We start from the raw sequence: 14,077 nt of genomic DNA on the forward strand, positions 1-14,077 counted from the left end.
AAGTTACATATGGGAGATAAGCCAAGAGAAAACTAAAATAATTTCTGCAATACAAAAATATAATTAATTATAAAAGTAGTATGAAAAGTGATATTAACATATTTAATGTAAGATACTCTGAAGGCCAGGCTATTACCAGTGTAGTTTATGACAGTCTTTTTTGAGGAGAAGATATAGTGCTCTTTGGACTACAGAAGATCGGAAAAGATAAAGTTTCTATTAATGGCTATATCAATTTCTTTCAATTGATGATCTTGTCTCAGCATGCTTACTGTGCATGGGAGGTGAACCTAAGAATACCAGAAAAAAGCTGTTTTGCTAGATTTCTGATGGCCCTTCAGATACTTTAGTTAAAGCTATTTCTTCATCTGTGATAACTTAGAACTTGGCAGAAATGCTGTACAAAGTAGGTGTAACAACAGTGGATCAGTTTCTCCATCTTTCGGAATATAGTTTTGGTGAGCAAAATTCCAAGAGATAAATGTACCAGAAAACCTGCAATAGTTTTTCTCTGGGCTCATCTAAGCCCTGTGAAGCCCCAGGAACTTAAGTTATTCCCATATCTATTTGAAAGCTCTGGGCTAGATCACAAAGTTAATTTAAAGGCTTAAATGTTATTTAAGAGCCATCCTCTGTTTCCTAATAGACTTTTTTGATCTCCAGAATGCCCAGTCTTTTATCTGGATTATCAAAAAGCCATAGGAGCTGTGTTTTCACTGGTTCATTTCCTCTATCTATGGAATTGCCCACATCTGATTTTAATTAGCAGTTATAAGTCACAGGTGTGTGCTTATGAAAAAGAGCAGAGGAAAATCATTGTTTGGGCCTGTCTCTAGGTATGGGGAAGAATTGCATTCTCTTACCTGTGCTGACCCAAATGAATGTTTCCCTCAAGTGGGTCAGTTTAACATGAAAAATTAATAAGTTATTTTTCTTCCTTTGCTTTCCTTATTCTTGCATTCTTCTGACCTGCCACACAAGTGATAGATGTGGATTCAAATCGCTCTGGATCAGAAAGGTTAGTGCACTCTGGCCTTGCACACTGGTGGTGGGTGAAGATGAAAGAAGAGGGAATTCCGCTGTCCAATCAAACACCAGGGCACGGTCCTTCTCAAGGAATGCTTCTTCCTGTAGCCCAGAGTTAGATGTTTAAACAAAAAATACTGTGTAAGTTTATCCTTTCATATATTATTCAAATTGATCTGGTAGCTGGGAGAGACATAGATAAGTTATTTAGAGTTTAGATGTCTTCAGCAGCGTTTTTAATACATGGCTAGTTTTATCTCGTGACAGCTCTGAAGAATGTTTTCAGAGTTGGGAAGAGATTGGCGTGTTTGAATTGTTCCTTGGGAACAGCCTAGACATCACCACTATATGTAGCATTTTTCAGGCATTCATCCCCTTCTCTTTACCCTGTTCGAGAATAAGCTTACTAACAAGATGTTGCTAAGAGAAGAGGAATAAGCATATAATGCCCCTTACAGAGTGGCTTTACTGCTTATAGAGTTTGGGCTATTGCTGCTGCTGGTCTGCATCTTTGTAAGTGAAAATGTGATTTTTCAAGTTAGAAGATAAAAGCTGGAGGGAAAAGAAGTGAATTAACAACAAAGTTTGTGGAAGTTTTCAGTATTCTAAGATAATATCTGTTCACATAAACCACCAGGCTACAAAGGATTTCAGAGTTCTACAAAGCTTCTGCTCAGCTTCCAGCTGGCAAAAATAACTGTATTTTCAATAGTAGGAAAGGTGGTGGTTATGCTGTTTTGCATTGCAGAGTGTTCCATATCCCATGTTGTGTCATGTCTCGGAGTAGGTCAGTATGAAATCAAGAATGAAAGAAATGAAACTTTGAAGGTATTTGTTTTTTCCAGCTCAGTAACTTAATATTTCATCAAGAGCCTTCTGGGAGCTGATCCGAATATGCTGCAGTGAAGAGAGCAGCCAGGAAGGAACTCTAATGAGTCCTCAGTATACATTCCTGACTGCCTTCAAACAATTTGGCAGCCATAATTTTTTAAAACATTCCAAGCACTCATCTCTCATTGTCTTTTGTGGTTTGGACGAAGGATCGTTGATTGTTGGACTGGTTTTGAGGTAGTCCCTTGAGTGCAATTGTGGATCCTACCTCACACATTATCATCTGCATTTGCATATAATTGAGACATAAGCTTTCTGGCAAACTGCAAAAGTAGTGCTGTAGAGCTGTTGTTAAATTTTCTAAGAACAAACACAATAGGGATGCCAGCCTAAGATGTAGGTCAAGAATTTGTCCACGGAATATTCTTGATTAAATCCAGTGAAAAAATCCTCTGGAGGTTGTTAGATATGAGTTAAAGGAAAGACCTGTATCCAAAACTTCTTTACTATGGGGAGTAAGATAAAATGAGCATTGGACTTTTTTGCCTCTGCACTTGTTTGTTTGAAACTGAAACCATTCCAGGTTTGTTCATTTTTTAAAAATTTTTGACGTGTTTTTTGGGTTTTTTTGTTGTTGGGTTTTTTTTTTTTTTTTTTGGTTTGCTTTTTGTTTGTTTTCTGTTTCTGGTTTGTTTTTTTTAAAAGCACCAAACCACCCCCAAACCCAGGCTGTCACTTTTGTAAATAACATCCATGCATGAGAGTACATGTGTGTATTGGGTGTGGGGGGTGAGTGAGACAGAGTGAGAAACCACAGAGGCACTTTATACCTAACATTGCTCCTGCAGCAGCTAGTAGGGTGAGAGGTGACTCTAGCAATGACTTACATTACATAATACCTCCCATCTCTCTGCAGATGTGTGAGTTTGTTTAAATGTTTTATGAGGTTTTTATTACACTGTAATATAGTCCCAACCCCTCTGCAGTTGCCAGTTTGGTCACAAAATATAATAAATTTTAAAATACCTAATGCTTCAGCAATTCAATAATTTTCTGACAGGGCCTCCAGTGCAATTATGGTACCACTGTGTCGCTGAGCTACTTTTGTTTGGGATGTATAAAATAGCAGTTTTAGTTCTCTGATTCTGTTCTACGAAATCTCTGTTCAAGCAGATTTGAATGTTCTGTACACTTGTAAAAAATTACTGTTCTCTGTCCCCATCCTTCATGTGCTGTGATACAATAGCAGGCTGTGCAACGATAACCGGTGCTTTCATACTCTTTTGGGGTTGCAATGCCCAGCTGATTCGTGGTGTAAGTAGTAGTCTCAGCTATGGAGTTTTTCAAGGTTTTGAAACAAACTGAATCAGAAAGCATCTGTCCTGTGTGCTGATATGCTGCTTTGCACCCCTATGATAAAGTTTACATTGGAGGCCACTGAACATTAAACACCAGTTCATGAGAGAACTTAGTACAGGCCAGAGTAGTCTTCACTTTACATTGGAACATTACTCCTCAGTATCTCATTTCCTCAAAAAATTTATGAATTTTTACAGAAGGGAGGAAATTCAATTTCTGAAAGAAAAAACCCCACAACCCTACGCTTAAAAAATATACTTAGTTTGTAAGCAGATGATAATTTTTAATGAAGTATTTCAGAGAATACTAAGGGAAGAAATATATGCATAAGGAAAGTGATTCTCTATTTCCAGTTTCTGGTTCCACTGGAGCAGCTTTCTGCTGGACTCTGAACACTATGTGGAGGACCGATGGTCAGATCTTGATTGAGAAGGCCAATTTTCCATTTTGAAATCTCTCTCAAAAAGGAATGGCTCCTGAGATGCAGAAGCAGGCAAAGAGAGATTGAGTATTTCAGCAGAATTCTGCTCCTGAGGAACTTGTGTCAGTAAGCAGGAGAGAGACTGTTGGAAAACAACAGCCTTACCTTATGCATGAAGCCTCTGAATTCAAGAAGGTGGAAGGTGGCTGCATTTACAGAACTGAAATATGAAAATTCTGTACTATTTCTTCAAATGATTACTTTTTTAAGAATGACAGGTAGGAATAGAAACCTTTGGTTTCTGCATTCAGAGCCAAATGGAGTCCAACATTCTAGAAAGGAAAGATACATGTTTTTCCATAGTTATTCTTCAATGGACTTTTCCGCAGATACATGACCGTCTTCCATACTAAACTAAGTTCTGTACATTTTCCTGTTAAGACAACTTCTATTAAAAATACAGTGAGAAGATGCAATTCAAAATTCCATAGTGAAATTATATCTGTGAAGTGCCAGATTGTCAAAGGCATCTGTCATGTAAAACAAATGATCTTACTTTGGCCTACGGCTTTCTGAATGGTCTCTGTAATAATAGGCTACTCAAAGAATGCATCTGGGTCTCAATATAGCTAAGCTATATCTTCTATATAGATATCTGCCAATCTGTCTAGAGTTCAGAAATATAAAAGTTGTTTTCCTAACATAGCTCTGTCAGTTTTAAACCGATTTGTAAATTCCTTAGGTCACCTCAGTAATAACAATATCTAACATTTCATTTAGAGGTCACAAAAGGTAGTTTTTTCCTAGTAGGGATTACTAGAGGGATTAATAGACTTTGCTGATTTCACACAGTGGGCCAATGACTCTAGACTTAGGTCTAGAGATTCTGTATCTTCTGGTCTGTAAAAAATTGCAAAATAAAGAGCTAATGTTTGTTACCATATGCTATTTTGTGTGTCAGATAACTCAAATTACACACAGCAATGTCAGATTAGTAGCAGGATGGGATGTTCCGAACAATTGTAAGAGTTAACGTGAAATAATGCTGCTTTTTCCTCTGGATCAACAATTGCATGCCTGTGCTCCTCATGGCATCAGTAAGATATGAAAGCATTGCCCACACATTTTGAACATTTTATAAATATTGTGTGTATGCATGTGCCAACTAAAGTTGTATTATGAATAATTAAATTACCCTTCTGATAACTTAGGTACAATATATTTCCATTTTCATTCTTCTCTCCTGTGAGGTGTCTTTTGTGTGTGTAAATAGTAATTTTCCATTGGTTTGTATCTAGCTGTGTTGGTTGAATACCTGCATATTTGTACAGTGCTCTACTTTTGGGGTAAAAGACGGCATATACTTATACTTTTCTAATGTTAGTGGATAAAATACGATGATCCTCACATGGAAAGGAGTCAGTGAGATGTTCAGTTCAATGAGAGTGTAACATGATATGAAACACTTTGGTAATTTGCTGTTTTTCCCCCCCTCTGGAAATGAAATATTAGAAATATCAATCTAAGCAGAGAAGAAAGAATTTTAACTTAATTTTAGCCAGATGGAAACAGTTTATAAGCAAGGGTGAGGTGGGAGAGATTTTTCTCTAATTATGGCTTTTGTGACTTGGGTGAAGAGCGAGTGTGCTACCTACAGGGAAAACAGCTAAAGCCTACATATCCTACTTCCAAGGTGTGAGGATCGAAGGTACTGAAAGAAGGTTGTGAAGGCACGAGGTGGTGTGTACCTCGGGGTGGGCGCTGGTTTGTGAAACAGATGTGAAGACAGTGAGATATGCCTGTCCCTAACTGGTGTATAGTTCAGTGGGAGTTAACTCCAATTGACTTAAGGGCCGGGAGAAAGCAAAGGCAGAGTTTTTTTGGCTGATGCTTTATTTTCTTTTGTGTAGCTTTGTGAAGAAAGGAGACTAATTTTGTTAGAAGCTTTCCTCAATTCAGAAAGAGCCAGCCATCTCCTATGCTGTTTTCCACCATCTGAATAGGAATCAGGCAAAGGGCCCAGCAGGCGCATTCTCTACCTTAACCCAGTGGTGCCTGAAGAAGCCAAGAGTCCTCTTCCAGGCAGTTGCAGTGGGAACGGGCCAGCAGCTACTTGAAAGTGCCCCTTACTCACATCACCGATACTTTGGGGGCTAGAAGGGAAGTAGTAGAAGGCAGCTGGGAGAGCTGCCAAGTGTCACACTTTTGGCAGCTTTGTCACACATTCCTTTAATTTAGGATTTGGCTCTGCCACAGGAAGACTTGCAGGTTTCTGCTTGAAGTTTTCCTTATTTACCGCTTGGGGCCACTGTGGCACTCTCGAGCAGGAAATGTGGAGCATCTCCTCCCTGGTGGATCCCAGGCAGGGAGGAGCTCTTGGGAGGTGGAAGTTGCAGCAGCATATGGGCAGGACCATTTCCTATTGCCCTTATTGCCTTTGCTTCCCTTCAGGTGACTGAAACAACCTTGAGCATCCCAGAAATGTCCTATCACTCCTCAACTAAGCAGGTTCCCTGATAGCTCTGGTCTAGCGCTGATTGATCCCATCCCAGTTCTCCATCCATCTGGAAGCACCTACTCCAGGTTCCAGGATCGTGTAGTTCTTCACCCTTCTTCAGGGTAGGGTGTGCTGACAACAGGATTAGGTATTTGGTCATCAAAACTAACACTGGGGGCAAACTGAAGATGAGATTATACAGAATTGTTAAACAGTGAGAGAAAGGCAGGACAGCAGGACAAGTTAAAAAAGTCATATAATCGCTTTTGAAAATGCATATGTATCATGAGGTAGCTAGTGAAGCTGTATGATGGTGGCAAAAACACTTCAGATTTTAGTTTAAAATGTGATTGGAGTAGTGTGTTAGCTCTGACTTTGTTAGGCAAATGCTTTGCTATTGAATTCAATACAGTTAAACTTGTTTTTCCTATAGTAGTACCTGAAAGAGAAAGTACCACTTTATTTCTGCTTTACTGCGTCAGTCTTTCAGTCTGTACTTAGGACCATAATTTTCTTGTTCACTTGCATTTGAAATATTATGGAGTTCAGGCTAAGTAACATTTCTTTTTCTAGTTGGATCAATGCTAGTAAGGTGGTTATTTAGTTTTATATGTTTAGAGTAGCACTAAATTGGAATTCTGGGAGGTTTTATACATTTGTCTGTATGTTTCATACAAATTAAAAAGTAACTCAAGAGGCTTCACATTGACTCTCACTTTTAACACCAACATAAATGTAGCTTCTTTCAGAGAAAACAGGCAGTGGAGATCACTTCTCTGAAGGGGTTAGGGGGAAAGATAAAGTTGCTGTTCTCTCTTGTTTTAATGGTAGTGAGTGACCTGCTTAGCCTGGAGCAGGAAGTCCCTGGGGCCCAGACATCCACTGGAAGCAAAACTGACCACAGTGACCCACCGCAGCTCTGCTGCTTGGTTGCAGGGGTGTGGATTAGTATTGGTTTTCAATTTAGACAAGATGTTGTGTGAGTCACCCTGCCCCCTGCCCTCCCACCAGTGCTATGAATAATAAACTCAGTGAGAAGTTGCAAGCCAACTGATGTGCTGCCAGGGCACGGCTCCTTCTCCTTGCAGTCCTTTCCCTCTCTGCACTTTGCTGGACCTGCAGGGCCTGTTGTGGGTGGAGGTGAAACACATCTGGAAGGGGCTGATTCAAATGGCACTCGTAAGTGAAGAAGGAGGTTCTAAATCTGACCCACCCTGGGGAAAAGGGGCTGAGGTCATAGGAGGGCAGAATGCAGAGTACTATTATGATGAAAAAGTGAAAAAAAAAAATTACATCAAATGTTTGTTTAAGGATCAGGAGTCCTGTCCCAGCCCCTTCGGTTTGCCAAATATTACATGAAGCTACATAAAACCCAACTCTAACCTCTTACAGCTCTCCCATTAGGTCACATTAAGCTTTGGCAGGGAGGATGGTCCTACTTGGTGGTTTTCTGATTTGTGGTTTGAATTTGGCCAACCTTACTTATTTAAATTTAGTTTATTTTGTAAATGCTCAATGATAGAGTAAAACTCTAGAGTAAACTTGTTCTGGCCAACATTTATTGTGGAAACATTCTGTATTATCAAGAGATCTTTGCAGAACAGCTAACAAACTAAAACAAAGCATTTCAAGCACATATTGAAGTTCTTTTTGTAAATGAAGAAAATGTACTGATGGCTTCAAGCCATCACTTCTGGTGGTTATCCACTTCTAGCCCTCTGGGCTTTTATAAAACTGGTGTCTTTTCACTCTCCCCATGAGGACAGCAGTCCCTTTGGCTGTGGCGCAACCAGGGGAATGAATCAAAATATGTTCTCCTTCTTTTAAATATGTTAACTTTTTAACAAGTTTGTCTTTCCTTCCTTTATGAATAATTCAGTGACCCTGTTTGTTCACATGGGGGCTCAGTTTGACTATTGCCGTTGAACCATGAAGAGCTGATTCCAAGTAGGGATTTTCCTAATCTGAAAGAATATTAATTATACTATACGTAAGTTATATTTTGCCCACTGGAAATGAAATTTGAAATGTGTGGAGGATGACCTACTCTTCTTTTTATGTCTTCTGAATGAAAAAATTGGTTTCTCTATCAATATTTTTTTCTTTATAGAAAACACCTTAACAGAAATAGGAAAAAAATTCAGTTGCATTTTCCTTAATGGGACATTTTTGATTTGTTAAAAAAACCAGAAATGCTTTGTTTTGCAATCAGAGTGGTAGGTGACTACTTGTGGTAGAATAATAGTCCTATTCTTTCTGAGGACTACGATCTTGTGACATACAAGATGCATCTTTATAGCTTTTTTTAGTGCAGTTGCCAAGTATCATTGAAATATAATCTCACCTAGATAATTTGTACTGCAGGGAACATGAGTAGCAAGAGCTGTGAAGCATGTGGAGAAGCCTTGCTTACGAACCTCCTGCCTTCTAACTTTTGCAACGTGGGAATGTTGAAAATTTCATTTGATGAAAAACAGGCAAAGAAACTATCTGAAGTGTTTGTAATTTTTTTTTTTTTCTGGAACTTCAGGATTTGTGAACTTTCTTGATTTGAGAGGTAAAAATGGCACTTGCTTTTCTCTTTGAAAAGAAATTTTTCAACAGTTTTAAAGATAAGTGACAGTAGGGCATAGGGACTGCTAACCTAATTAGGATTTTATGTGTAAGTTATATGTCTGAAATATCTCTCAAATTGTTTTAAGGAATATACCTATGGTTTTGACTCAGCAATTACAATTATCTCCTGCCAAACTTTATGGTTTTGTTCTGTGCATGTATCTTGTGTAGACCAGCTTTTCCATCATTTTACATATGATTTTAGGCTCTGCGTGTAGCACTCTGACAGCCCTGTAATCTGGTGATTATACAGAACAGGTTCAATATGCGTAGCAGTGTTTGTACAATGCTTCCCATATTTGGCACTTAGCAAGGTTAATCACTGCTTTTTGGCAGGATAATTAACCAAATACCATGCTCGCTGATACCTCAGCAGAATTGCTTCTCATCCTGGAGTTAGCTTGTTGAAACAAGTTAAATGTTCTTATACTTCAACTGTAGTGCCGTCAGCAGTGTAGGTTTCAAATATATTATGAAAGTCATTTAAAGAAATATAATCTCTGGGTTTTTTTATGCCCATGGAGTATTTGAACTCTTGGCTGACTTTTCACAAATGCTGGCAACTAGAGCAATAACTTTAGTGATATGGTTGATTATCTGCTATTTACTGTTAGAACACCATTCCGTTCTACAGGAGTCGCTGTCACACCAGCTAGTGATGGCCTGCCTGGAGGTGAAGAGTGACCTAGAGATGAAAAATTCCTGTATTCTCTGAAACTCTTGAAACATTCTGTTCATCTTAACACCTTTTTCTCTTGATAGTGCATTTTCCTGTGATAGTGAAAACACCTTTAAATACAAAGCCATATTGTGACAGTTGTCGCTGACACTACAATTTAGCGTCGGAGACGTGTTTTTACAAGGAGATGTGTCAATAGCATTTGTATTGTTGAGAGGATGTTGAATTATTAAAAAAATTGCAAAGCTGAGTATTGTTGCAGGGAAAGTTTTCCAAAGCTATTCATATGCTGTACAAATTGGCTGCCATATGACAACATTATTTCCATTTGTTTTTTAAGTATCAGGATAAATTTGGCTATGAAAAGGCCTGTGCAAAGTCTCAATAATTTTTTGGATGGAAAGTGCCTGTCTTGTTCATTAACAATAATCTTCTATTGTTGTTTATGATTTTGCGTTTATGAACTTGTAGGGTTGGTTTCAGAAGTGACAGTAAAGGTAGTACATGATGTTTCTTATTGCAGGGTCAGTCTGTGAATACATCAGTTTGTGATTGGTGATGCTTACTAGCTTGCCAGAGGTTCGGATTAAATGCTTAATCACTGTTATGCTAAAGCTGAGAAGAGTCATTACTTCCAGTTGTATGAATGAATAAAACTGAGGAATCTAAATGGAGGTTGTTTGGGTCAATACTGGGTCAGTACTGGTGACTGCTCCCCAAAACTGCTACAAAATAAGCATCTTGTCAATCTGCTTATATTTGGTGTGGGTTTGGCATAGAAAGCTGTATACTTAATTCCCTCAAAAATTTAAATCAAATAGGGAATTATGCAGTTTTTCCTCACAAATCACACTACTCCATTTGCATTATTACACTGTATTTTGTTTTCTCAACAAGCTTCTATAACAATAGCACTTATAGTCATGTTGGCTTTTATTGTGCACTGGCCAGATTTATTAGACACTGTTGCTTTATTGAGTATAGACTGGCTGATCTCAGAAACTACCAGCACAGTATAATGGCAGTATCCTGAATTTAGATTTATTGTCACTCCTCGCCTGTGACACTCTGCTGTTACAGAGAACATGTTATGCTACGACTTTGCCTGCTCCCTTAAAATTCTCTATAGCTAACCTTTGATATTGGTTGATAGGTACATAAGAAACGTATTATAGGAGTAAATTTGACCAATAGAAGGTTGCAATGCTAGAGCTCCCTTTTGTTATTTGATTCCAGGTTGGTTCACAATATTCAAGTTATATTCATATAAACACGTAGTCTGTATATTTAATTTCATGGTGCTGAACACAGTACAAATCATTCATTGAAAGAAGCTAAAAGAAGAAAGAAGTCTCCCTAAATTATAATTAATGTAAAACATATAAAATAACAGCAATTAGTTGAACTGGTTGAATAATGTTGAATTTGGGAAAAAGGACTTGAAGAGTTCACAAAAAAAATAATTTTAAATGCCACTTTTTCAAGCAGGTGCTAAATTTTGCATTGGCCTAAGAGAGGCACAGAAGTCTTCAACCCATTGCATGAATACGTTGCTGTGATGATATACATCCATGATTTGAGAATTATCGTAATAGGTCCTGGTTTGTTTACACTGGAGCACTTTCATGCTTTTCAGCCTCAGGTACATGTATATTACAGTTCAGATCATGAGTGTACTTTTCAAACAAACCTCACGGTGGTCTCCACTTGCTGCATTTTTAGTTTGTATCACAATGAAGTCCCAGAGGCCAAAAACTGGATTCCTTTCAAGCAAAACTTGTGCTCCAGGAGTGCACCTAGTACACTTCAGACTCTACTGGTTGTCTGTCCGCAACCCCAAACTAGAATAATTCCGAAACAGAAACCCTCAAAGAGCGTATATATGCAGGAATGTCAGGTCCTTGGTGCTGTCAGTATAGTAACTACTACTTCAAGAGATACTTCAATGTTAGTTGCTATAGTAGATCCACTTCTGTTGTACCACGCAGCTTGCTAATGCAGACGGAGTTGTAGTATCTCTTACCTTTTTCCTCATGGTGTATCTAGCTTATTCAGCATATGCTCAGTAAGGTAGATAAGCTGACAAATGCACTTTCCTGTGTAATAGTATTTTATTCTGTCTGGCATCATTCTCAAGCAATGATGAGCTACCTGCACAATGCTAAGAAATAGCTTGAAATTCTACTGAGAAACATTCTGCTCTTATATGAGTTATGTATGGTAGTATTTGCTTTTTCTTTCAGTGTCAGAGCTACCACTTTTCCCTTTTAAGACTCCCCTGTGGTGACAGTAAGCATTGCCAGTCAGATGGCTAAGATTCAGAGCTGGGAGAACTGCCATAGTAAACTGAATTTGAACTCTGGTCTTCCCATGCCTCCACTGGGATCTATAACTGTCTAAAAGGCAGGTCTGGCCAGAAAATTTTTGTGTTGCAAAATTACTTTTGATGTGCAGCTGGCTATGTAAGAAGCTGCTTATTTGTTTGCCTAAATTCCAAAGCTGATTTAAACCACACAGTCTAATCGATAATGCAAGTTCTTTTTAAAAATAAAAATATTTATCTTTTTTGTTAGTTGATTTGCTGATAGTTGAACCCAAGTGTTTTTGAACACTGGATGCAACTGAAGCTCTCTAATTTATTATAGATCAGCTAGCATGTTGGGGCAGTGGCAAGCCTCAGATAAGTCACGCTTGTCAGGGTTTTGTATGTAATCCTTAAAGGATATATAATTTCCATATTATAACATGTTAATTTACTTGTAATAACATTACTTTTAAAAGCACAATATTTTGTGTGCAACATCTCTTAGATCTGTTTCACTTAGATCTGCTTCACATCTCTTAGAGCTTCTCTTGAAGGCCGGGTTGGACGGGGCTTTGAGCAACCTGGTCTAGTGGAAGGTGTCCCTGCCCATGGCAGGGGAGTTGGAACGGGGACTTTAAGGTCCCTTCCAATCCAAACCATTCTATATTTCTATGATTCGTTGCATTCAAGAGTTCATCGGTTTAAGCTGAAGACCCTGTCTAAGCTCCTTGTTTTCAGGAACCTTAACTTAGAAACCGAGTAACACAGCAAGTGAAAGAAAAAGTGTGTAAGAAAATTTAAATCAATGGCATATGTAGTAATTTTGATAGTGCATTGGTTGGCCTAATTTTATAATATGTATTCTTGGACGAAATGTGAAAGTCTGCTGTTAAAACAGAGGAAAACAATTGAGGTTATTTTTGGTTTGGATGTGTTTTAGTATTCACTATATACTGGTTAGTATACTGTCATTTAAAAGTTGTGAAAAGGTTGCCAATAGAGCCTCACAGTTCAAGGAGCTGTAAGAATTAAAGTTACATCATACAATCTATTCCTGAAGGACTGCAGCCCACTGAAGGGACCCACGCTGGAGCAGTTTATGAAGAACTGCAGCCTGTGGGAAAGACCCACATTGGAGAAGTTCATGGAGAACTGTCTCCTGTGGGAGGGAGCCCATGCTGGAGCAGGGGAAGAGTGTGAGGAGGCCTCCCCTGAGGAAAAAGGAGCAGCAGAGAAAATGTGTGATGAACTGACTGCAACCCCCATTTCCCCATCCTCCTATGTTGCTGCTGGGAAGGAGGTTGAGAATTTGGGAATGAGGCTGAGCATGGGAAGAGGGAAGGGGTGAGGGGAAAATATTTGAAGATTTAGTTATTATTTTCTCATTACCCCACTCTGATTTGGTTGGTACTAAATTAAACTAATTTCTCCAAGTTGAGTCTGGTTTGCCTGTGATGGTAATTGCTGAGTGATCTCTCCCTGCCCTTATCTTGACCCACATATATTCTCTGTCTGTCCCCTGTCTAGCTGAGGAGGGGAGTGACAGAGCAGCTTTGGTGGGTACCTGGCATCCAGCCAGAGTGAACCCCCACCAAATACCTGTATGGCCCTTAGTTTCTCAATGTCTTTTACTTGTCTTCAGCTATTTCAGGTTTGGGGATGTAGGACAGGAGAAGGCTGCAACCATTTTTACTCTGAGAAGACATTCTTGGAAGATATGTGGGACATAAAAAGTAGGTGGAGGCAATTTTAGTTTCCGTGCATGACTATAGGTGTCCATTGGACTTGCAGTCTAGATTTTAGACTAATCAACTTTACTGGGGAAAATGAATTAGAGGTCACAGTAAACATACCTTCTACAGTCAACCTTACTATTCAGCCACAGCAGTTTTGAGCTTTCTGGTTCAGGTATAAGTATAAATGAAAATATTATTTTTAATAGCACTTTATAATTTTCCAACAAAGCTGTATTTTTTTTCTAGTTTTAAATGGAAAAAGTCACCATAATATCTAAGCTGAAAAATGTTATCCTCTTAATTTTCTCTTCCCAGTTGCTTTCTTACTGATTTTGTAGGGCAAATACAGAGAATCAGGATTTTGTTTTGACTTGCTACAATGCCATGGTCTGACTTCTAGGTTCTAATCATATTTTCTTTGAATATTTTCAGGATTTTGTTTTTAATTTGAGCTGTATTAAAAAGGGAACTGTGGAACTTAATATTGTAATTTTAAGGTAATCTGAATTATTTCCTAAATAATTATTTTCTAAACTATGTAGGTTGAGTTGATTCTAAGTAAAGAGAAACTTTCCTGCAGGGCTAATAAAACTCTGCATGAACATGG

General features: G+C 38.5%; 1 protein-coding gene across 2 annotated transcripts in view; it reads left to right on the forward strand.

The window, feature by feature from the left end:
* The window catches only part of ANAPC10 (anaphase promoting complex subunit 10), a 59,730-nt gene extending 51,608 nt beyond the window's left edge, over positions 1-8,122 (forward strand). Inside the window, exon 6 of one of the 2 annotated variants that reach the window (XM_030493091.1) lies at positions 8,003-8,122. In XM_030493091.1, coding sequence (XP_030348951.1) covers positions 8,003-8,016 — 14 coding nt within the window. In that variant the 3' untranslated portion in view covers positions 8,017-8,122. Of the gene's footprint in view, positions 1-6,088; positions 6,432-8,002 lie in introns of those variants that run through there. The other variant, XM_030493092.1, reaches the window with a different exon arrangement.
* Positions 8,123-14,077: the final 5,955 nt, after the last annotated feature.

This window comes from Strigops habroptila, chromosome 7 (assembly GCF_004027225.2).
Source record: "Strigops habroptila isolate Jane chromosome 7, bStrHab1.2.pri, whole genome shotgun sequence".
Lineage (NCBI taxonomy): Eukaryota > Metazoa > Chordata > Aves > Psittaciformes > Psittacidae > Strigops > Strigops habroptila.